General features: G+C 37.5%; 1 protein-coding gene across 1 annotated transcript in view; it reads left to right on the top strand.

Annotated features, from left to right (window-relative positions):
• Positions 1-25036, top strand: part of FBXL13 (F-box and leucine rich repeat protein 13) — a 209862-nt gene that overhangs the window by 58562 nt on the left and 126264 nt on the right. Inside the window, exons 8-9 of the mRNA XM_061166528.1 lie at positions 13975-14070; positions 16476-16608. Of these exons, the coding sequence (XP_061022511.1) occupies positions 13975-14070; positions 16476-16608 (229 nt within the window). The remainder of the gene's footprint in view (positions 1-13974; positions 14071-16475; positions 16609-25036) is intronic.

Here is a 25036-nt window from a genome sequence, read left to right as displayed (position 1 = left end):
GGGTGGTGCTAGTTCTAGGTGGAGTGAGGGGAAGACTGTCCCAAAGTTGCTTGTGATAGAGAATAGTCTTCAGAAGATTTGCCCAAACAGCCACAACTCGGCCGTGTATTGAGCATGGAAGAATTCCTTCCTGATGAGAGTCCTATAGGTGTGTACAGCACATGGATCAGGCTATGGGAGCTGTCAACATGTGATGACCATGGTGACAAGCAAGTGATCAGGGACAGATGGCCAGGCTGACACTGGGGGTCTATATACAGAGCTACAGGACAAGCACAAGCAATGGGAGACCCCAGTCAGGTTGAGGGTTGCCAGAGTTAGCAAGTAAAAATATAGAATGCCCAACTAAATTTAAAACTCAAGTTTGCTTTTCCTTTTTAGGATAACTTTGTCCTATGCAATATGTGGCACATACTTGTACTAAAAGTCTATTAGCTGTTTATGTAAAATTCAAATTTAATTGGGCATCCTGTATCTTATTTGTCAAGCCTAATCCAGATAGAACTGGAAAGTAATGTGGAATTAGGTCCCTCCGTCTTTAAAATAGGATAACAATGGATGCATAACAGGAGTCTTCTAAGAATTGACATGAAATGCCTAGCACAGAGGAAGTCCACAATAAATTTAAGTGCCCTTTCTAATTCCACACAACCTTTCCTTTCTTACTGAAAGTATAGCATTAAACAATTTGATTACGTTGTTATTGTAAATATCATATAAGCCCTAAGAATGAACAAACTCTTTGAGGGAGAGAAATTTTAAGAATCTGCTGGTGCCAAAGGGTGAGTATTGGGAAATACTCATGATTTAAGAAAAGGCAAGGAAGCCACCTGGGGACTGTTATGGTTAATTTTATGTGCCAACTTGAATGGCCCATGAGTCCCCAGATATTTGGCTAATCATTAGTTCTGGGTGTGTTTTATGAGGATGTTTCTGGATGAGATTAACTTTTGAATTAGTGCACTGAGTAAAGCAGAAGGCCCTCCCCAGCGTGGGAGGATATCATCCAAGCCACTGAAGGCCTGAGTAGAATAAAAGGGTAAGCAAGAAAGAATTCTCTCTATACTTGACTGCCTTTGAGCTGAGACATCTGTCTCCTGTCTTCGACTCGGATTGGCACTGGAACTTACACCACTGCCTTTCCTGGTTCTCAGACCCTGGACTCACACTGTAACTACCCCTTCTGGCTCTCTTGGGTCTCCAGCTTACTAGCTGCAGATCTTGGACTTCTCAGCCTCCATAATTGTGGGAGCAAATTCCTTAGTGTGTGTGTAAATGTTTGTGTATCCTATTGTTTCTTTAGACTAATAGGAAAATGGAGAGGGCAGAGAATCAGGGGGAGAGTCAGGGAAAAACCAGGATAATGTGGCATCTTGAAAGCATGAGAATAGAGAATTTCCATCAAAAAGCCTAGTGTTTGTGACTTTCTTTCTTTCTGTGCTTAACTGTTTCATAATATTTTACTTTGTTTTGATCTGAATTTCCAAAAATTATTTGGCCACATAATTATTTTTCCTATGAAATATATTTTTAAAAATATTTTAAGTGACACATAAAGATATTGGCCTGTATGTCCCTGGGACCCAATTCTTGAATGTCAGACTCTAACCATCATAGTTCAGACCCATATGAAACATATTATATCCAAAACAGATTTTTGATTTATAATGGCATTTGGAAATCATAGTAGAATGCTTTTTAGGATACTGTCTTCTAGAGGGCATATGTCTCCTTTGAGAATAAATTTAAATTAGGGAGAAACAGAAGAAAGATATGTGAAAAACATTAAATTCTTATTTTTCTTAAGATTCTATATACATGAGAAGACACTCATAAAATTTTCAGAATATCTACCATTTTATACATCAGAAATACTGCATTAAAAACAAAAACAAGCCAAAGGAACCTGGAGGAAGAAGAATGGAAATGGAGGAATCAACCTTCCTGACTTTAGGCTATACTACAAACAATATCGTACAGGCACAAAAACAGAAATACAGACCAAGGGAACAAGATAGAAAGCCCAGAGGTAAACCAAGGCACCTGTGGGCATGCTATCTTTGACAAAGGAGGCAAGAATATAAAACAGGGAAAAGATAGTCTCTTCAATAAGTGGTACTGGGAAAACTGGACAGCTACCTGTAAAAGAATGAAATTAGAACACTTCCTAATACCATACACAAAGATAAACTCAAAATTAATTAAATTAATTAATTAATTAAAAATTAATTAAAGACCTAAATATAAGACCAGAAACTATGAAACTCTTACAGGAAAACATAAGCAGAACACTCTGACATAAATTATAGCAAGATGCTCTATGATCCACCTCTTAGAGTAATGGAAATAAAAACAAAAATAAACAAGTGGGAGCTAATTAAATTTAAAATTTTTTGCACAGCAAAGGAAACTATAAACAAGGTAAAAAGATAATCCTCAGAATAGGAGAAAATCATAGCAAATAAAACAGCTGACAAAGGATTAATCTCCAAAATATTACAAGCAGCTCATGCAATTCTACACCAGAAAAACAAACAACCCAATGAAAAAGTGGGAAGAAAGAACTAAATTGACATTTCTCCCAAGAAGACATACAGATGGCTAATAAACACATGAAAATATGCTCAACATTGCTCATTATTCAGTTCAGTTCAGTTCAGTCACCCAGTCGTGTCTGACTCTTTGCGACCCCATGGACTGCAGCACGCCAGGCCTCCCTGTCCATCACCAACTCCCAGAGTTTACCCAAACTCATGACCGTTGAGTTGGTGATGCCATCCAACCATCTTATTCTCTGTCATCCCCTTCTCCTCATGCCTTCAATCTTTCCCAGCATCAGGGTCTTTTCAAACGAGTCAGCTGTTCACATCAGGTGGCCAAAGTATTGGAGTTTCAGCTTCAACATCAGTCCTTCCAATGAACACTCAGGACTGATCTCCTTTAGGATAGACTGGTTGGATCTCTTTGCAGTCCAAGGGACTCTCAAGAATCTTCTGCAATACCACAGTTCAAAAGCATCAATTCTTCAGTGCTCAGCTTTCTTTATAGTCCAACTCTCACATCCATACATGACTGCTGGAAAAACCATAGCTTTGACTAGACGGACCTTTGTTGGCAAAGTAATATCCCTGCTTTTTAATATGCTGTCTAGGTTGGTCACAACTTTCCTTCCAAGGAGTAAGCATCTTTTAATTTCATGGCTGCAGTCACCATCTGCAGTGATTTTGGAGCCCAAAAAAATAGTCTGCCACTGTTTCCACTGTTTGCTCATTATTAGAGAAATGCAAATCAAAACTATAAAGAAGCATCATCTCACACTGGTCAGAATGGCCATCATTAAAAAAATCTGCAAACAATAAATGCTGGAGAGAGTATGGAGAAAACAGAATCCTCTTGTACTGTTGGTGGGAATGTAAATTGATACAGCCACTATGGAAGACCATATGGAGATTCCTTAAAAAACTAGGAATAAAACTACCATAATACTCAACAATCCTGCTACTGGGCATACACCCTGAGAAAACCATAATTGAAAACTACATATGTACCCCAGTGTTCATTGCAGCGCTATTTACAATAGCCAGGACATAGAAGCAACCTAGATGTCCATCAACAGATGAAAGTATAAAGAAGCTATAAAGAAGTACATATATACAATGGAATATTACTCAGCCATATAAAGAAACACATTTGAGTCAGTGCTATTGAGGTGGATGTACCTAGAACCTATTATACAGAGTGAAGTCAGAAAGAGAAAAGTAAATATTGTATGTTAAAGCATATATGTGGAATCTATAAAGATGGCACTGATGAACATATCTGTGTGGCAGCAATGGAGACGCAGACATAGAGAACAGACTTGTGGACACAGTGGGGAAAGGAGAGGGTGGGACGAATGGACAGAGTAGCATGGAAACTATACACTACCATATGTAAAACAGATAGCCAGTGGGAATTTGCAGTATGACCCAGGGAACTCAAACCAGGGCTCTGTGACAAGCTAGAGGGGTAGGATGGGGTAGGAGGGAAGTGGGGGAGAGGCTCAAGAGGGAGGGGACATATGTATACCTATGGCTGATACATGTTGGTGTATGGTAGAAACCAATACAGTATTGTAAAGCAATTATCCTTCAACTAAAAAAAAAAACAACAACACAAAAATAACTTCTCTAGAATGTTCTACTTTGAGTAAGCAGAACAAGATATTTCCTAAGAACAGTCCAGGTGTTGAAATAATACTTGATTTTTTTTAAAGATTAAGCATCAATAGAACATGAAAGCAGATTAACTGTTTTATTCTTGGGAGTTCTATTTCTAACAGGATATAAATTTTCCACTACATGTTTGGAGGTGACAGTGTTGTTATATTTTTTGACATTCAGTGTTGTGCTAAAAGGAAAGGTTAGTTTAAACAATGAACAGAAAACTCTTGACCTCGTGCTGGTAAAATTTTCATTTTGATTTTGGATGAGGAGAATGGCTTTATTAAACAACTGCAGTTTACTTTCGAACAATTTTTTTATTCAAGTAAATGGGTGTTTGCAGAATTTTTATACAAATGTCTCTTAGGAGAATTTATCAGCAAAATTATGAAAGTCATTGCATACTGTCAAGAAATTTATGATTAGAAATTGTCCAGTAACTATGAGCCTTTGGAAAAATGCTCAAAATAGAATTTATATGGTGAGGATTAAATTTTATGCTGAAAGGTGTTTTGTGACTCATTCTATTCTAGGCAGGGTGGCAGTCGGGTGAGAACAATCTATCATTCTAGAATGGGGAAAAGTTTCTGTGGAAATTGTGTAAGGAAATGAATCTTAAATGTAGAAAATCAGAGTATGAATCTGAGATCTGAATAACTGTGTGTTATGGATTGAATGTGCCTCCACCAAATTCATGTGTTGAAGAATGAACTCCCAGTGAGATGATATTGTATTATGAGGTGGGATCTTCGGGAGATTATTAGGTGTAGATGAGGTCATGTGGGTAGAGTCCCCATAATAGCATTATTGCCCTGAGAAAAAGAGGAAGAAAAACCAGAGCTTCCTCTCTGCCATGTAGGACACAGCAAGAAGGCAGATGCCTACAAGCCACGAAAAGAGCCCTTACCAAGAACCAAATCTGCCAGTGCTTTGATCTTGGACTTCCCAATCTCCAGAAATGTGACTCAGTCTATGGTATTTTGTTACAGTAGTCTGAGCTGACTGAAATAGTGTATAACCTACAGCATGTAATCTAATCTCTCCAGTATTCAGTTTCCTGATTTGTATAATGGGGATGAAGTTGATGTGATCTATAAGTGAACATGCCTACTAATACTAAATGTGACTAAACCAATACTAAACAATCCCACTGGTACACAGTCAATGGTGGAATGGACCCAAGACTTCTACTCTGACATATAAAAACACTTATGTCTAATGATGACCTGAATTACTAGTCAAAATCTTTAAATACATTCACATTCTAACAATTCTATTTTTAACCTCTGGGAATTGTGAAAACTGGCCTTTTTGAGACAAGGCAGTATTGCCAAAAAATATCTTTGGGGAATTTTCATTTCTTGTCCCTAAATTTGGTTCTATTTGTTCTGATGAAATGAATATTTCTGGACACAGGTTGCCCTTAGGACAGGGGTGACAAAAAAAAATAAACAGGGTTAAGAATTTGGCTGGGCCCATCATGGGAGAGATGGGGATGGGGATAATTTATAGCAAGGGTGGCCAACTGTGGCCTAAGGGACAAAACTGCCCTCCACCACCTTTTCTGTATGAACTTTTAACTAAGAATAGTTTTCACATTTTCAAATGTAAAAAAAAAAGACAATTTATCTCTTGATGAATTGTTGTTCAATGAGTTGAAGACATCTCTTCTTGGCCCACAAAGTCAAAATATATACTCTTTTGCCCCTTTTTAGAAAATGTTTGTTGATGCATGATCTAGCAATATCTACAGTTTAGTGAGTAAGATCCAGGAAATCAAATAAGTGGTAAAAGCGTCCTGGAGCTAAAGGCATTTGCTCCCTACTTTGATGATCTATCGGACAGTGGACTGGCAAGATGCTTCCTGCTCAATAGTCAATCCCTCTGCTCTTTCTTGCTGACAGAAGTTTGATTTGGTTCAAGAGTCCACTCTCCATGAGCTTCAGGGGAGGATTTTCCCACTCCAAGCCTCATCTCTTATCTACTTGTGTACTGAAAACCATGATTTCCCATTAATACTCAATTCCAATCTAACAGCAGAGAGCTCATTCTAGTTTTCTTCCTTTCCACACTCACAACTATACCTTCTCATAGAGGGAGAAACCTGGATCCCAATTTTCTAGGCTTTTAACTTACTCGGTTTATCCACCTCTTCCCCATATGTACCAATCTCTAATTGTCATAGCCGTGTTTCCTGTGCAAGCACCACCCTCCTTACACTCTTCTGGTTCTGATACTCCACACAGGCCAGTCCTTCATCTCATGAATGGATGTGATTCTCACATCTCTAAGGTCCATCTCCATCCTACCCCTCAGTATGACCACCTGACTTTCTTCCCCTAGAGTCCCACTCCTTGACTAGACCCCTTTCCTGTGCACTTGGGCTCTAAGCCCTGTGCTGGACCAGCCTCATGCTGCTGGTGCCTCACCTCCCACACCATGCCCTCCTCTTCCAGTCCCGACCCCTCACCCCTGTCTCACTTGGGGTGCCCACCTCTCCCACTGAAGGTCCAATGCTCCAATGCCTTTCCCAGGCACGTTTTTCTCATTCCTGCATTTTATTTTTTTATTTTTTATTTGTATAAGCCTCAAGAAATACATATATCTCAACCTGATAGTCATCCTTCTTCAGCTTTACCAAGCAACTTGAACATGTAGTCCTTGCAGAATGACTTGACCAGTGTATACATAACAGCATTTTGATTCCGTATATATACATTAGAATACAGTATTTATCTTTCTGTTTCTGACTCATTTCATTCTGTATAATAGGTTCTAGGTTCATCCACCTCATTAGAACTGACTCAAATGCGTTCTTTTTTATGGCTGAGTAATATTCCATTGTGTATATGTATCACAACTTCTTTACCCATTTATCTGTCAACGGACATCTAGGCTGCTTCCACATTCTAGCTATTGTAAATAGTGCTGCAATGAACAATGGGATACATGTGTCTCTTTCAATTTTGGTTTCCTCAGGGTATATGCCTAGGAGTGGGATTGCTGGGTCATATGGCGGTTTTATCCCTAGATTTTAAAGGAATCTCCATACCGCCTTCCATGGTGGCTGTATCAATTTACATTCCCACCAACAGCACACACCCACACTCTCTCTAGCATTTACTGTTTGTAGACTTTTTGATGATGGCCATTCTGACCAGTGTGAGGTGATAGCTCATTGTAGTTTTGATCTGCATTTCTCTAATAATGAGCGATGTTAAGCATCTTTTCATGTGTTTGTTAGCCATCTGTATGTCTTCTTTGGAGAAATGTCTGTTTAGGTTTTCCCCCCACTTTTTGATTGGGTTATTTGTTTTTCTGGCATTGAGTTGTATGAGCTGCTTGTATATTTTGGAAAGTAATCCTTGGTCAGTTGTTTCATTTGCTGTTATGTTCTCCCATTCTGAGGGTTGTCATTTCACCTTGCTTATAGTTTCCTTTGCTGTGCAAAAGCTTTTAAGTTTAATCAGGTCCCACTTGTTTACTTTTGTTTTTATTTCCATTACTCTAGGAGGTGGGACATAGAGGATCTTGCTTTGATTTATGTCATCAAATGTTCTGCCTATGTTTTCCTCTAAGAGTTTTATAGTTTCTGGTATTACATTTAGGTCTTTCATCCATTTTGAATTTATCTTTGTGTATGAAAGTGTTCCAATTTAATTCTTTTACAGGTAGCTGTCCAGTTTTCCCAGCACCATTTATTGAAGAGGCTGTTTTTGCCCCATTGTATATTCTTGCTTGCTAGGACCATTGGCATTTTGATAGAGACTGTATTGAATTTGTAGAGCACTTTGGGTAGTACTGCTATCTTAAGTACTTTTCTTGTTAGTATTATCAATTCCTTGGATATTTGATAGAATACTCTTTGAATCTGCAGGGTTTGTGTGTGTGTGTGTGTGTTTATTCATAGGCAGATTTCAAATTCTGGTTAAATTTATTTTATTGTTATTATGTCCTCCAATCTATTAACATGGGATATTTTTCCATTAATTTAGGTCTTAAATGTCTTTCAATAATGCTTTGTTGCTTGCAGTGTACTAGTCTTTCACCTTAGTTACATTCATTCCTAGATATTTTTGTCAAAATGAGGTTTTTAAAATAAAATATTTTAGGCATGCACAAAAAATATATAATGAATGTAATCACCACTCAGCTTAAGAAATAAGATTTAACAAATACAATTAAAGCCTCTCTGGATTTTTTTTCCCTCCCACAGATGTAACTGGCTTCTTAAATTTAGTATTGATCATTTCCTTACATATCCTTCCCTGATAGCTCAGTTGGTAAAGAATCTGTCTGCAATGCAGGAGACCCTGGTTAAATTCCTGGGTCAAGAAGGTCCACTGGAGGAGGGATAGGCTACCCACTCCAGTATTCTTGGGCTTCCCTGGTGGCTCAGCTGGTAAAGAACCCACCTGCAATGTGGGAGACCTGAGTTTGATCCCTGAATTGGGAAGATACACTGTAGAAGGGAAAGGCTACCCACTCCAGTATTCTGGCCTGGAGAATTCTATGGGCTGTATAGTCCATGGGGTTGTAAAGAGTCAGACATGACTGAGCGACTTTCACTTTCTTTTCTTTTTTTTCCCACTTCTTTTTTAAAAAATTAATTTATTTTAATTGGAGGCTAATTACTTCACAATATTGTGGTGGTTTTTGCCATATATTGACATGAATCAGTCATGGGTGTACACGTGTCCCTCAGTCTGGAACCTCCCTCTGTCCTCCCTCATCCCTCCTCATTCCATCCCTCTGGATTGTCCAGGGCACCAGCTTTGAGTGCCCTGCTTCATGCATCGAACTTGGGTTGGTCATCTATTTCACATATGGTAACATACATATTTCAATACTATTCTCTCAAATCATCTCACACTTGCCGTCTCTCAGAGTCCAAAAGTCTGTTTTTTATATCTGTGTCTCTTTTGCTGTCTCATATATAGGGTCATCATTACCATCTTTCTAAATTTCATATATATGCATTGACATACTGTATTGGTGTTTTTCTTTCTGACTTACTTCACTCTATATAACAGGCTCCAGTTTCATCCACCTCACCTGATTCTAATGCATTTTTAATAGCTGAGTAATATCCCACTGTGTATATGTACCACAACTTTCTTATCCATTCATCTGCCAATGGACATCTAGGTTGCTTCCATGTTCTAGCTATTGTAAACAGTGCTGTGATGAACATTGGGGTACGTGTGTCTCTTTCAATTCTGGTTTCCTCGGTGTGCATGCCCAGCAGTGGGATTGCTAGGTTGTATGGCAGTTCTATCTCCAGTTTTTAAAGGAATCTCCACACTGTTCTCCATACTGGCTGTACTAGATTGCGTTCCCACCAATAGTGTAAGAGGGTTCCCTTTTCTCTGCACCCTCTCCAGCATTTATTGTTTGTAGACATTTTGATAGCAGCCATTCTGACTGGCATGAGATGGTACTTCATTGTGGTTTTGATTTGTATTTCTCTGATAATGAGTGATGTTGAGCATCTTTTCATGTGCTTGTTAGCTATCTGTAAGTCTTCTTTGGAGAAACGTCTGTGTAGTTCTTTGGCCCATTTTTTGATTGGATTGTTTATTTTTCTGGTATTGAGCTGCAGGAGCTGCTTGTATATTTTTGAGATTAATTCTTTGTCAGTTGCTTTGTTTGCTATTATTTTCTCACATTCTGAAGGCTGTCTTTTCACCCTGCTTATAGTTTCTTTCGTTGTGCAAAAGCTTTTAAGTTTAATTAGGTCTCATTTGTTTATTTTTTATTTAATTTCCATTACTCTGGGAGGTGTGTCATAGAGGATCTTGATGTGATTTATGTCAGAGAGAGTTCTGCCTATGTTTTCCTCTAAGAGTTTTATAGTTTCTCATCTTACATTTAGATCTTTAATCCATTTTATTTTTGTGTATGGTGTTAGAAAGTGTTTTAGCTGCATTCTTTTGCAAGTGGCTGACCAATTTTCCCAGCATCACTTGTTAAAGAGACTGTCTTTTCTCCATTGTATATTTTTGCCACCTTTGTCAAAGATAAGGTGTCTATAGGTGCGTGGATTTATCTCTGGGCTTTCTATTCTGTTTCATTGACCTCGATTTCTGTCTTTGTGCCAGTACCATATTGTCTTGATGACTGTAGCTTTGTAGTATAGTCGGAAGTCAGGCAGGATGATTCCTCCAGTTCCATTCTTCTTTCTCAAGATTGCTTTGGCTATTCAAGGTTTTTTGCATTTCTATACAAATTGTGAACTTATTTGTTCTAGTTCTGTGAAAAATACCATTGGTAGCTTGATAGGGATTGCATTGAATCTATAGATTGCTTTGGGTAGTATACTCAATTTTCACTATATTGATTCTTCTGATCCATGAACACGGTATATTTCTCCATCTATTTTTGTAATCTTTGATTTCTTTCATCAGTGTTTTATAGTTTTCTATATATAGGTCTTTTTTTTTTTTTTTTTTTAGGTAAATTTATTCCTAAGTATTTTATTCTTCTTGTCGCAATGGTGAATGGGATTGTTTCCTTAATTTCTCTGTTTTCTCATTGTTAGTGTATAGGAATGCAAGGGATTTCTGTGTATTAATGTTATATCCTGCCACCTTACTATATTAATTAGCTCTAGTAATTTTCTGGTGGTGTCCTTAGGGTTTTCTATGTAGAGGATCATGTCATCTGCAAACAGTGAGAGTTTTACTCCTTTTCCAATCTAGATTCCTTTTCTTTCTTTTTCTTCTCTGATTGCTGTGACTAAAACTTCCAAAACTATGTTGAATAGTAGTGGTGAGAGTGGGCACCCTTGTTGTGTTCCTGACTTTAGGGGAAATTCACTTTCACCTTCATTTCCTTACATAGTATGATAGGCAGAATAATAATTGCTCCCCCACCCCACCCCCATACCCCACCAAAGCCTCAGAACCTGTGAATACAAGGCAAGAGTCTTAGGAGATGTGAGTGAGTTAAAGATCTTGAGATGGTGAGATTATCCTTGCTTATCTGGGTGGATCCAATGTAGTAACAAGGTCCTTGTAAATAAAAGAGGGAGTTAGTTAATGAAAGTTGTTCAGTTGTGTCAGACTCTTTGTGACCCCATGGACTATACAGTCCATGGAATTCTCCAGGCCAGAATACTGGAGTGGGTAGCCTTTCCCTTCTGCAGGGGATCTTCCCAACCCAGGGACTGAACTCAGGTCTCCCACATTGCAGGTGGATTCTTTACCAGTTGAGCCACAAGGGAAGCCCAGGAATACTAGAGTGGGTAGCCTATCCCTTCTCCAGCACATCTTCCTGCCCCAGGGATCGAACCAGGGTCTCTTGCATTGCAGGTGGATTCTTTACCAACTGACCTATCAGGGAGGCAGGGCTTAAATATATCTCTCCAAGGGCCAGATAAGAATCAGTATCACTGATTTTTATGACATAGAGATGTTGCCAAGGTCCTGGGACCCATATCTCTTTGAATTTAAATTAGTAAGGATCTTCCTGACATCTTGGGAGCTTGACCTAGGAAAGTAGGCTGGATTATACCCATTTGACATTCTTGGGGAGAAAAGAAAACTTTTATCATCCTTTCGGATCAGAGAATTAACTAGACAGATAGCTACAGATCTAATCTCCATAGTTCACAGGAAAGTAAAGTGTTTATAGAGGAAGTAAAGATAAAACATTACCTTTACGTCATACAGATTTCTGTGTCTCCGGAGACTAGAGTTTTTTGCAGGAGCACTGAGGAATCCAGGAAAGATTATTTCCTCAGAATGTTTTATCAACAATTGAGAGTTCTGATATAACCTTTCATCATGATTGTGGATTTGTCAATTTCTCATTGTATCCTTGTGGCTATGTTTTCAGATGCTTACACATTTAGAATTGTTATATATCCTTAGTAGACTGTTAGAATTACTTTAATTATAATGTAGTGACCTTCTTTATCAGATAAACTTTAAAAATCCACCTAAAGTACAATGCTGAACAAGATGAACACAACTGAGATTTTTGATAGCTATGTTAATATCAGAAGGTAAAACTTAAAAGCAAAAACATTATTAGGGGTAATCTTTGTCTTCCCACCGGTGAATTTTGTTAAATTTATTATTACTAGATATACTTAGATTCAGTTTTTCATTTCATTTTATACTACTTGTTTTTTTATGTGCTTCCTTGTTTTGTCCTTTTCTGCCTTTATTTGTTGAATTTAAAAAGCTATTCCCTTCCCCCATTTTTATATTTTAGAAGATATCCATTCTATTTCTTTTATTTCAATGGTTTCACTTAAATATTTTTAACATGTACATTTACCTTAATAAAGTTTAAAGTAAATGAATATCTAAACTTTCTTCCTGAATAATTACCAGAATTTAGAACATTTTAACTCTGATTACTCTCTCCAGTCTTAGAATATTGGTATTTTCTAGTGGTTTTGTCCCTTGCTTTTTATACCCCTCACATTAGTCATCATCATTATATGCTTTTATAAGGTTATTGGGTTTACTCCTATGCTTATTAGTTTCTTTGCCCCTCATTACTATTTCATCTCACTCCTTTCTTCTTACATAAACATCATTTACTAGTTCTTTTGTGATGGGTCCATTGAAGGCAAACTTTCTCAATGTTCATCATAGGGTGTCTACTTAATACTCATCCTTGAGTTGTAATTTACTTACATGTGGTACCTGAGATTGATAAGTATTTTCTGCTGACTTTTGCTTTCTGAGACTGCTAAGTGACATTCTTTTGTAGATAATCTGTCTCTGGTTGCACTTAAGGTTTTCCTTTGCTTATGGCCTTTTGTAATTTCACTACAAAGCCATGGGATAAGTATCCTGTTTGGGATTTCTTGTGCTTCTTGTATCTGATAATTGTTGCTTTTCATCATTCTAAAACATTTTTATTTTTAATATTTTTGAGTTTTGCTTTGATTTCCATTTGTTCTCTTCCTTTCTTCTGGAAATTCTATAAGGGCATATATAGAATGTTGTATAATGTTATCTATAACCTTTTCATGTTATATAATGTGCTCTTAACTTCCTTCATATTTTCCATCTCTTTCTACCTCTGTGCCTTACCCTGTGTAATTTTATCTTACATGATCCAGTTTGCTATTTTTGCATCAGCTGGGTTTCTTCTGCTATGTAACTCATAGTTTAGAAAAAGGGTATAAACATTTAGCTATAATATGAATAAGGTCTGAGAATCTAAAGTGATACATGGTGACTATGGTTGATAACACTGTGTTGTAAAATTGAAATCTGCTAACAGAATAGAACTTAAATGTTCTCATAAAAACAAATTAATTAAAATAAAGATAAATATGTGAGTGTTGGATGTGTTTAACTAGATGGAGGAATCCTTTCACAATGTATACATATATCAACTCACTACAACATATATTTTAAGTATATTCCCAGGAATCCCGTAACTTTAAAAAGAACCCAGTTCATTTCAGCAAACGATTATTGAATGCCTTCATTTAGGGAAATCATTCACTTTCTAGCAGAATGCTATTTTCATTCAGAAAACAAAATAAATCTACCTATCTTCTTTACCATCCTTCTGCAACTATCAATTTGGTCACACTATATCAAAGGCATCATCAAATAAGTTCTAGAACTCTAGACGAAATTTCTATCTTTAGATAAAATGCAAGCACATAAACCCCTGCTACCACAATATATGGACTGTATTACCCTTATTAACACACACACACTCACACAAATGGAAAATGGAAGAGTTAGATCAAAATTCATGTTTTTCAAAATTGTGTATTATTTTTCTTTGTGTTTAGATTTTCTCCTACCTCAGTTTAAGAGATGTGATAATATGTGGTCAAGTTAATCGCTCCTGGTTGTTGATGACACAAATGGGCTCATTGTGGAATGGTGTAAGTAGACACTACCTGAAGCAATGTCTTTATTCTAGTTCTTAAAGGAGAATAGACTGCTATAAGGCCACCTTATAGCAGTAATGGGGACTACCTTCTTCCCTGCTCCACAACATGAGATCACAAAAAGGAGGTACGCTTGTTTAACTTTTGTCCAGGCACAGCCTGAAGGAAAAGATAAAAAATGTTATTTGAAGAGATTTGATAGAAGTATTTTCTAATTTAAATAGTAGAAATAAATTGAATATTATTTTTTGGATTTAAATAAAGCTCTATTATATCTGAGTTAGGCTTAACATTGCCTTACTCAAGGAGCTCCAGAGATAAACTAAGCAAAATGCAAGAAAGGTGCTTACTGTAGAGTCTGGCATGTGGGCAGCACTCAATAAATATTAGCTACTGTTCTTAGTTCAAAAAAACACAACAAAGCAGCACAAAATACGGAGTAAAAGAGAAGAATAAAAAAACTACTGAGCTTGAAATCAGGCTAAAATAGACAACATGTAAACAAAGCTTGTTTGATAATTCTTGGTGTGTTTGCATGAACATCCACATATATACACTCAGGCATTTTCTAATGTGGACTCCCAGGCTCATGCCTCTTGTATTATTCTTGTCATTGCACTATATTTATACTATTCCCATAAAGTAGAACATGCTTTATTTTTCATTCCAAAGAAACATTGAGTGGTAGGTCTTAGCCAATGATAAAAATAAGCATGTATTATCCTTGATGACCTTTCTTTTCTTTTTCTTGGATGACTGCTTTAATCTTAATAACTGATCATTTATGCCATCAACAAATGTTGGAGTGGCAACATTTTCCTTGTTGCCTATGTCCAGTCAATAGCTGACTTTACCACCTCTCCTTAATTGCTATTGATTAGAGGACTAATGATATCATGTGCTCAGACTGACCTATGAATAGGTGATTGGGGTCATTCTGTAGAAACTTTGACAAAGAACCCAAGAGGAGTTGGCAAGGTACAAGGAATCTAGCTCCATAATCAACTCAGCATCTTTACATCCCATCAGAGCACCATTCCATTCTTGACTATAGTGTTCTACTCTTACCTTATGTAGCAATGATAATTTTCAAAAATGTTCTTGTCTTAATTAACACCTCTTAGCTACCAAATTTAGTATTCTTGTCTTAGACGTAATTTTTAGTTGAAGGCAGGGATTCTTAAACTTGAGAATGCATCAGAATCATTGGAAGGGATTGTTAGATTGCTGGTTGCCACCTCCAGAGTTTCTAACTCAGTACTTTTGAGGAAGGGCTTGAGAATTTGCATTTCCAGTGAGTTCCTGGGTGATGCTGATGCTGCTTGTCTCTGGACCACACTAAGAACCACTGATTTAAAATAATAAATCTCTTAACTTATGTGACAGATTAGGGGGTGTCACTTTTTCCTTTGGAAAACCCATAAAGAAGAAATAAACTGAATCCAAATGGTCTGGGAAAGAAGGAATATGTACCATATTAAATCAGGGCAAATCTTACAGAATACTGGCAGAAAAAGCCAGCACTCCTGCCCAGAGACCTCACTGGGTAAAGATGGAGAAAATATGAGCACATGGCAGTGAAGAGCAAAGCCAGAGTAGGAAGTTAATGTTCAGCAAATTTCTCTTTCTACAATTATCTGTTGCCCCTCATTTGCAATTATGTCTGTCTGTATTTGTGAGTGCTCAAATGTAACACAACTGTAATAAACCTTTTAGCATGAAGAATAACTTTGTTCAGAAAGCAATAAGAAATAGGATGTTAAGTACACTTAACCTTTTAGCTGAAAGGTAGTATTTTAACACTATGTTACTGTTGTCAACTATACTTCAATAAAAAAATACTATGTTGTTTTTTATCCACCAGCCCTGGCCATTCAGAGGTTACAGAAAATTCTGGGCTTTTCAGTTTTATACACTGCACTCAGATCATCTTTCCTTATCTCTAGAACTACCCCCACAAAATTATGAGTTATGGAAAAGCCGTTATAATCCACATACTATATTGTCTTTCCATAGTCAAGCACTCAATGTATAGTTTGTGCTCATGAAAAAAGAAGCAGGCACACATTAGTGATGAATGCAGAAGGGTCCATTGACATTGAAGTAGGGGGAAGCCTTGGGGCTCACCTGGAATGAAGGGGTGGGCATCCAGGCACTCCACGACAAATTGACTCTTGTTGGGGGTGAATGTGAGTTCCCTGCCCTCCCAGCTGTCAACCTGGACTGGACATTTGGAATCTGTTTGTAATTAAACCTGGGAATGACCACAAAAACCCTAACAAACAAAAAAGAGTGATGCAATAAAGAAATTTTAGTTCTTTGATGCTTTAAAAATATTTTAAAATTTCACATGCCAAAGATCTTTCTCATTTCTTAACATTTTTGTATATCCTTTTTAGATTGATTTTTCTGCAGTAAGAAATATAATCACAGATAAATATATAGTGTCTATTTTGCAAAGGTGGCGTCTAAACGTGCTGCGCTTGAATTTTCGTGGTTGTGTTCTCCGATTGAAAACTTTGAGATCTGTCAGTAAGTATGTTTACTAACTGTTTGTCTTGCTTCCCTGTATTTTAAAATGGAAACTTCAGTTACAGTCTTAGGCCATGAGAATGCCTATTAAAACTATTTAAAAGTCCTATAATAGAGTCAGCTCTTCCTGGATTGTATGCCCTGAGACCTGGTCCTTTGGTCATTCTCAATGATTTTTTTTTGTCTAGCATTTGTGTATCTATATACCATCAATTTATCCACAATATAAGGACATATTCCCACTAAAGAAATAATAACAATAGACAGTAGAAGAAAAAATCTACTTTCATTCCTCTCAAATCCATTCACTTACCCAGTGGTACTCAACATTATTACTTTTTCTGTTTTTCTAAAATACATTTAAGCATTTGTGATTAAAAATACACAATTTTAATTTTTAACATTAAAGGGATAATATTGTTTTATATTTTCTTTTATACCCTGAAAATCTTTTCATGTCAGTACATATAGAACTACTAAATTATTTTTAAGTACTTAAAATCATTTCCCTGATTTTAGGGAATACCATACTATGGCTATACCATAAGTTAGTTAACTTTCTTCCTACTGATGGACACTAAGGTTATTTCCAAGTTTTCTAACTTGCTTTGTAAAGTTTTGTGTTTAACTGTCTTAGTTCAGGCTGCTATAATAAAGTTCTCTTTTGGCTGGGTGGCTTGTAAACAACAGAAACTTATTTCTCATAGTTCTAAAGCCTGGAAGTCTAAGACCAGGGTGCCTAGTCTTGGTTGGGTTTTAGTGAGGGCCTTGTTCAGGTTGTTGACTTCTGTATTCTTCCTGTATCCACATATGGTAGACAGCAGGAGAGAGAGAGCTCTCTGGAATCCCTTGTATAAGGGCATTAATCCTATTCATGAGAATTCCATCTTAATTACGTCCCAAAGGCCCAATCTCCTAACAGCATTACATTGGGGGTGAGGATTCCAATATATGATTCTGGGGGGACACAAACATTCAGCCCATTGCATTAAAACATATGTCCTTTGAGGTACATTTTTAAGTTTCCATATATATATTTCTGGAAATGAGAGAAAAAATAGATTTCAAAATATCAATATGAATGATAAAGATATTAATGGGTGAAAGCAAGTTGCACAAATATATATATGTAATCTAATACCATTTGTATACAAGTTTTCAATGTGTAAAATAATACTATATACTTCATTTTTTGAAATAATTTCAATACTATATATTTAAGGGCACTTGTGTACACATATACAGACACACATACAGACAGCAAAATATAAAAAGCATGCATGCAAATGAAAAACTCCAAACGCAAGATAGCGGTTACTTCTGAGCTGGAGAGAGTTGAATGAAATGGGGAAGAGGTTCACAAGGGCTTTCAACAGTTATCTGTATTTTTTTAATTGCAAAAGAAAAATACAAAATGGAGTTATTCTGACTGGTTATTGCTGGTGCTGCAGAAAGTGATGGCTTTATATATAATGTCATTTTATCTGATCATATATTAAACTGACTTCCTCGTTTTAATAGTTTGTCAGTTGATTCTTTTGGGTATTCTAGGTAGACTATCATATCATCTGGAAATATTTCCATTCATTCCTATTCTTATATCTTCTACTTCTTTCTCTGGTAGCAAGGATATGCAGCTCTCTTGTCTTGTTCTTGAATCATTTTCTTGTATTTTTAGTGAGAATGGTGTTACTATTCCTACATATTCTAACTTCTGGGACACACCCTTCACAAAGACAATGCTGTTCCATCTTTTACAGCAGCCATCTTCTGAACGTTCCTCATTCAGTCTGGTAATGTTTGCATTTGGATTTTTAGGAGCTATTAATTTCTGATCCACCAAGACGATCCCTATTGTTTTCCAAGGACATGATAGATTAGAAAAATTTGTTTCTGGTAATTTGGGTAGGAAAGGAAAATTGAAACAGGTACTTAGTCTGCCATCTTAAACCAGTTTATTACTTTTTCTTCTTTTGTTCTCTTTTCTTTGTGATTTGGTAACTATCTTCAGTGTTTGCTTGGATTTATGTCCTCTTTTTTTTGTGTGTGTGTGTACCTGTTTTACACTTTTGTTTTGTGGTTAGCATGAAGTGTATGTAGAGCAATCTTTATACATATTTGATTAAGTTGCTATTCTCTTAAGTTTGAATGCACTTTTACTCTCCTTCAAGTTTACTGTTTTTGACATCACAGTTTATACCTTTTTGTGTATCTCTTAACTGCTTATTGTCGATATAGATGATTTTACTACTTTTGTCTTTTAATCTTCCTACTAGTTTTGTAAGTGGTTGATATACTACCTTTACTGGATACCTGCCTTTACCAATGAAATTTTTTCCTTTTGTAATTTTCATATTTCTAGTTGTGGCCTTTTCTTTTCGACTTAGTGAGGTTCCTTTAACATTTCTTGTAAACCCAGTTACTTTCAGCTTTTGCTCCTCTTTAAAAACCCTTGGTCTTTTCTTTGAATCAGAGTGGTAGCCTTGTGGAGTATTCCTTTTCCCTTTATCATTTTAAAAACATCATGCCACTCCCTTCTGGCATGCAGAGTTTCTGCTGGAAAGTCTGCTGATGGTCTTATGTTAGTTCCCTTGTTGTTTTTCCCTAGCTGCTTTTAAGATTCTCTTTCTAAATTTTTGCCACTTTAATTACAGTGTGTCTTGTTATGGACCTCTGAGTTCATCTTGTTTGGGACTCTTGGTGCTTTCTGGACCTGAATGTCTGTTTCCTTTCCCAGGTTAGGGAAGTTTTCAGCTATCATGTCAGTTTTTTGCCCTTTTCTCTCTCCTTCTTATAATGCAAATGTTAGTACATGTAGGTGTGCTAAGTTGCTTCAGTCATGACGGACTCTGTGCAACGCTGCTGACTACAGCCTGATTGGCTCCTCTGTCCATGGATTCTCCAGAATACTGGAGAATACTGGAGTGGGTTGCTGTGCCCTCTTCCAGGGGATCTCCCCAACCCAGGGACTGAACCCATATCTATTACATCTACCTGCATTGGCAAGTGGGTTCTTTACCATTAGTACCACCTGGGAAGCCCAATGTTAGTACACTTGATGTTTTTCCAGGAGTCTCTTAAAGTATCCTTAAAGAAATTGTTTTTTTCTCTTCAGGTTGGGTGAACTCTTCCAGTTCTGTTCCTCTGTATTATCTCATCTACTGTTGATTTCTCCTAGTATATTTTTATTTCAGTTATGATATTCCTCAGTTTTTTTTCCCCTCTTTGTTAAACTTCTCACTGTGTTCATTCATTCTTCTCCCAATTAATTGAGCACTTCTATGATCATTACCTTGAATTCTTTATTGCATAGATGGTTTATGTCTATTTCTCTTAGTCCTTCTTCCGAGTTTTGTCTTGTTACTTCATTTGGAACATATTCCTCTGCTATCTCATTAAGCCTAATTCTCTGTTTTTATTTCTATGTGTTTAGGAAATGTAAAAAACTTACCAATCATGGAAAAGTGGTCTTATGTAGGCTATGTCCAATGGGGCTGAGCAGCATACTCCCCACTGGTTACCAGAGTTAAATGCTCTAGGGCTGTCCTCAGTGTGGGCTGCGAGGGTCCTTCTGTTGTGGCAGGGCCAACGACAGTGGGCAGTCTGGTAGACATGGCTGGTCCCTGGTGAGTTTGGTGGAAAGACCCTGCCTTGTTCAGTGGTTATTGGCCCACTGGGTTGGCTGTGAGGCCTGGCAGGTCTTGGGGCTGGTGTTCACCAGCTGAAGGATGGGGCCAGTTCCCAGGGCTGCCGGCAGCAGGCCTTAGGGGGTTGTCTGGTTGCCATAGCTTATTTAATAAAAATCACTGTTCATTTCAACAACCTTGAGTCTATCAAAGATTAAAAAACTAATCTCAGAGATGTTTCAGCTTTTCCAGTTTTTTTTCCCCCCAGCTGAGGTCAGTTGATTTATTGATATGCCTAAAGTTATACACATTTCTGGTAAGAAGTTTGACTTTCTCACTTTTTGTTAGATTGAAGGAAAATATTGGCTGATATTTTAGGCTGTTTGGCTGAGTTGTACTTGTAATCCTTATCTACAAAAAACTTTAGAAGAAAATTAACATATTCTTTAAAATGTTTAAAAGACAGATAAGAGCAAGGCTGAGAAATGCCTGTTCAAATATTATGATAGGTAGCCAGAGTATACGATGAAACACTTGAGCATACATTTGGCAAGGATAAACATAGTGATTTTTAAGTCCAACAGTTGAATTTTTTAACCTGAGCAAAACAGATTCATAAGGGATGAGAGGCTCCACTTGACTGCAGTTTTTCTACAGCGACTCGATGACTGGCAAGATGAGATCAGTTCAGAAAATGCTTGACATGTAAACAGCAAACACCCTCTTCCAACAACATAAGAGAAGACACTACACATGGACATCACCAGATGGTCAATAATGAAATCAGATTGATTATATTCTTTTCAGCCAAAGATGGAGAATGTCTGGAGAGTCAGCAAAAAAAGACCGGAAGCTGGCTGTGGCTCAGATCATGAACTCCTTATTGCCAAATTCAGTCTTAAATTGAAGAAAGCAGGGAAAACCACTAGACCATTCAGGTACGATCTAAATCAAATCCCTTAAGATTATACAGTGGAAGTGACAAATAGATTCAAGGGATTAGATCTGATAGAGTACCTGAAGAACTATGGATGGAGGTTTATGACATTGTACTGGAGGCAGTGATAAAAACCATCCCTGAGAAAAAGAAATGCAAAAAGGCAAAATGGTTGTCTCAGGAGGCCTTACAAACAGCTGTGAAAGGAAAGAAACTAAACGCAAAGGAGAAAAGGAAAGACATACCCATTTGAATGCAGAGTTCCAAAGAATAGCAAGGAGAGATAAGAAAGCCTTCCTCAGTGATCAGTGCAAAGAAATAGAGGAAAACAATAGCCTGGGAAAGACTAGTGATATCTTCAAGAAAATTAGAGATACCAAGGGAACTTTTCATGCAAAGATGGGCACAATAAGGGACAGAAATAGTATGGACCTAACAGAAACAGATGTTAAGAAGAGGTGGCAAGAATACACAGAAGAACTATACAAAAAAGATCTTCACGACCCAGATAATCATGATGGTGTGATCACTCACCTAGAGCCAGACTCTAGAGCCTGGAATGAGAAGTCAAGTGGACCTTAGGAAGCATCACTTCAAACAAAGCTAGTGGAGGTGATGGAATTCCAGTTGAGCTACTTCAAATCCTAAAAGATGATGCTGTGAAAGTGCTGCACTCAATACACCAGCAAATTTGGAAAACTTAGCAGTGGCCACAAGACTGGAAAAGGTCAGTTTTCATTCCAATCCCAAAGGAAGGTAATCCCAAAGAATATTCAAACTATCACACAATTGCACTCATCTCACCACTAGCAAAGTAATGACCAAAATTCTCCAAGGCAGGCTTCAACAGTATGTGAACCATGAACTTCCAAATGTTCAAGCTGGTTTTAGAAAAGGCAGAGAAACCAGAGATAAAATTTCCAACATCTGCTGGATCATCAAGAAAGCAAGAGAGTTCCAGAAAAACATCTACTTCTGCTTTATTGACTATGCCAAAGCCTTTGACTGTGTGGATTACAACAAACTGTGGAAAATTCTTAAAGAGATGGGAATACCAGACCACCTGACCTCCCTCCTGAGAAATCTGTATGCAGGTCAAGAAGCAACAATTAGAATTGGACATGGAACAACAGACTGGTTCCAAATTGGCAAAGGAGTATGTCAAGGCTGTATATTGTCACCCTGCTTATTTAACTTATATGTAGAGTACATCATGTGGAGAAGGAAATGGCAACCCACCCCAGTGTTCTTGCCTGGGGAATCCCAGGGACTGAGGAGCCTGGTGGGCTGCCGTCTATGGGGTTGCACAGAGTCAGACATGACTGAAACTACGCAGCAGCAGCAGCAGCAGAGTACATCACGAGAAATGCTGGAGTGGATGAAGCACAAGCTGGAATCAAGACTGCTGGGAGAAATATCAATAACCTCAGATATGCAGAGGACACCACCCTTATGGCAGAAAGCAAAGAAGAACTAAAGAATCTCTTGATGAAAGTGAAAGAGGAAAGTAAAAAGTTGGCTTAAAACTCAACATTCAGAAAACTAAGATCATGGCATCTGGTCCCATCACTTCATGGCAAATAGATGGGGAAACAGTGGAAACAGTGAGAGACTTTATTTTGGGGGGCTCCAAAATCATTTCCCTGGTGGCTCAGACAGTAAAGCATCTGCCTAGAATGCGGGAGACCCGGGTTCAATCCCTGGGTTGGGAAGATCTCCTGGAGAAGGAAATAGCAACCCACTCCAGTATTCTTGCCTGGAAAATCCCATGGATGGAGGAACCTGGTAGGCTGCAGTCCATGGGGTAGCAAAGTGTCAGACATGACTAAGCGACTTCACTTTCACTTTCCAAAATCACTGCAGATAGTGACTGCAGCCATGAAATTAAAAGATGCTTGCTCCTTGGAAGAAAAGCTAGGATCAACCTAGGCAGCTTATTAAAAAGCAGAGACATTACTTTGCCAACAAAGATCCGTTTAGTCAAAGCTATGGTTTTTCCAGTAGTCATGTATGGATGTGAGAATTGGACTATAAAGAAAGCTGAGTGCCAAAGAATTGATGCTTTTGAACTGTGGTGTTGGAGAAGACTCTTGAGAGTCCCTTGAACAGCAGGGAGATCCAACCAGTCCATCCTCAAGGAAATCAGTCCTGAATATTCACTGGAAGGCCTGATGCTGAAGCTGAAACTCCAATACTTTGGCCACCTGATGTGAAGAGCTGACTCATTTGAAAAAACCCTGATGCTGGAAAAGATGGAAGGCAGGAGAAGGGGGCAACGGAGGATGAGATGGTCGTATGGCATCACCGACTCAATGAACATGAGTCTGAGTAAACTCCGGGAGTTGGTGATGATAGGGAGGCCGCGCATGCTACAGTCCATAGGGTTGCAAAGAATCGGATATGACTGAGCGACTGAACTGAACTGATGCAGAGTATGTGATGTAGCACTGAACTGAACTGATGCAGAGTATATGATCAAACACTTGAGCATACATTTGCGAAGGATACACATAGTGATTTTTTTTTTTTACACATAGTGATTTTTAAGTCCAGCAGTTACAGTTTTGAACCTGAGTAAAACAGATTCATAAGGGATGAGAGGTTCCACTTGACTGCAGTTTTTCTACACTGACTCAATGACTGGCAAGATGAGATCAGTTTAGCAAACGCTTGATTTGTAAATACTCCCAAAGTTGCATGTTTATGTTTCTAGAATTCATAGAATAAAATACTTAATTTTTTTTGGAATAGAATTTATTAAGTAATTTTCTAGTTTGCCTACCATATTCATGTTATTATTACTGATTCTCTCATTTATACTGATTAGTTGCACTGTTGACTGATACATATTACATCTCCCCATCCACTCACCAAATACTCTGCCTCCTGCAGAAAGAAGCCCCCAAATCTCACAGAATTTAGCCAAGTAATTTCTTATTACTGAATTGCTTCTATTTGCCAGAGCAGGAGCCTTGTTCAGATTTCTCAGAAATGGGTATTAATTGATCCACGGTGAAAACTCCAGGGAAGGGAATGTTTAACAAATGAATAATCCACCTTATTTAATATTAAATATCTTCCTCAAAGAGTCAAGATTTAGGTCAAAACTGACTCAGACTTAGGACTCAGGAGACCTTAGCTTGTAGTAAATGTGATTTACTTCAAAAAAAAGAAAAAAACCAAAGAATCTTAGAACTAGTTGAAAAAAGCAAACACTTGGGTATTTGAATAAAAATTCAAGTGATATTTAAACATATGTGTTCAAATACGGAGATCTCAGGATTGTATTATTTTTGACTACTATAAAATATGCTTTTAAAAAACTCCTGAATTTCATCACCTATTGAACAGAAGGAAGTTGCAAAGACAAGTTCTTAAATGATAAGTAAGAAATTGGCAGGAGAGGAACTGTCTAATTGTTCATTCCATCATTGATCAGCAATGCTTCCCTGAGAAAAGTATGAACTCTGATACAGAAAAATAGGAATCTTAAGCTTTTAAAAACATATTTAAATTTTGGCCATGGAAGAGAGTAGTGATTCTAAACAACTTACTTTTGGATGACCCAGATCAGTTTCTATCACAATATGTTCCAGAGCTTTATTTCCAAATAGATCCCTGGGGATAATCCTGAACATAAAAATCAACCAATAACATTCCCAGCTGGCCTCCAAAAACTAAACCAGAGAGTAATTTGGGTCCTTTCTCTGAATCAGATTTAATATCCTTATTCCTTTCCAGAACCTTCACATCTCCATTGTGTGCCTTTGTCTCCTACTATGGTCCCACCTGGGCTTTCTCCACCGTCAAATCTTGGATGTTTTCTTTAATATTCCACTCTAAGTGCTCATCAACAATAAGTAAA

Source organism: Dama dama, chromosome 18, assembly GCF_033118175.1.
Source record: "Dama dama isolate Ldn47 chromosome 18, ASM3311817v1, whole genome shotgun sequence".
Classification (NCBI taxonomy): domain Eukaryota; kingdom Metazoa; phylum Chordata; class Mammalia; order Artiodactyla; family Cervidae; genus Dama; species Dama dama.
The sequence above is the reverse complement of the archived record's forward strand: the minus strand, read 5'-3'. Positions and strand labels throughout refer to the sequence as shown.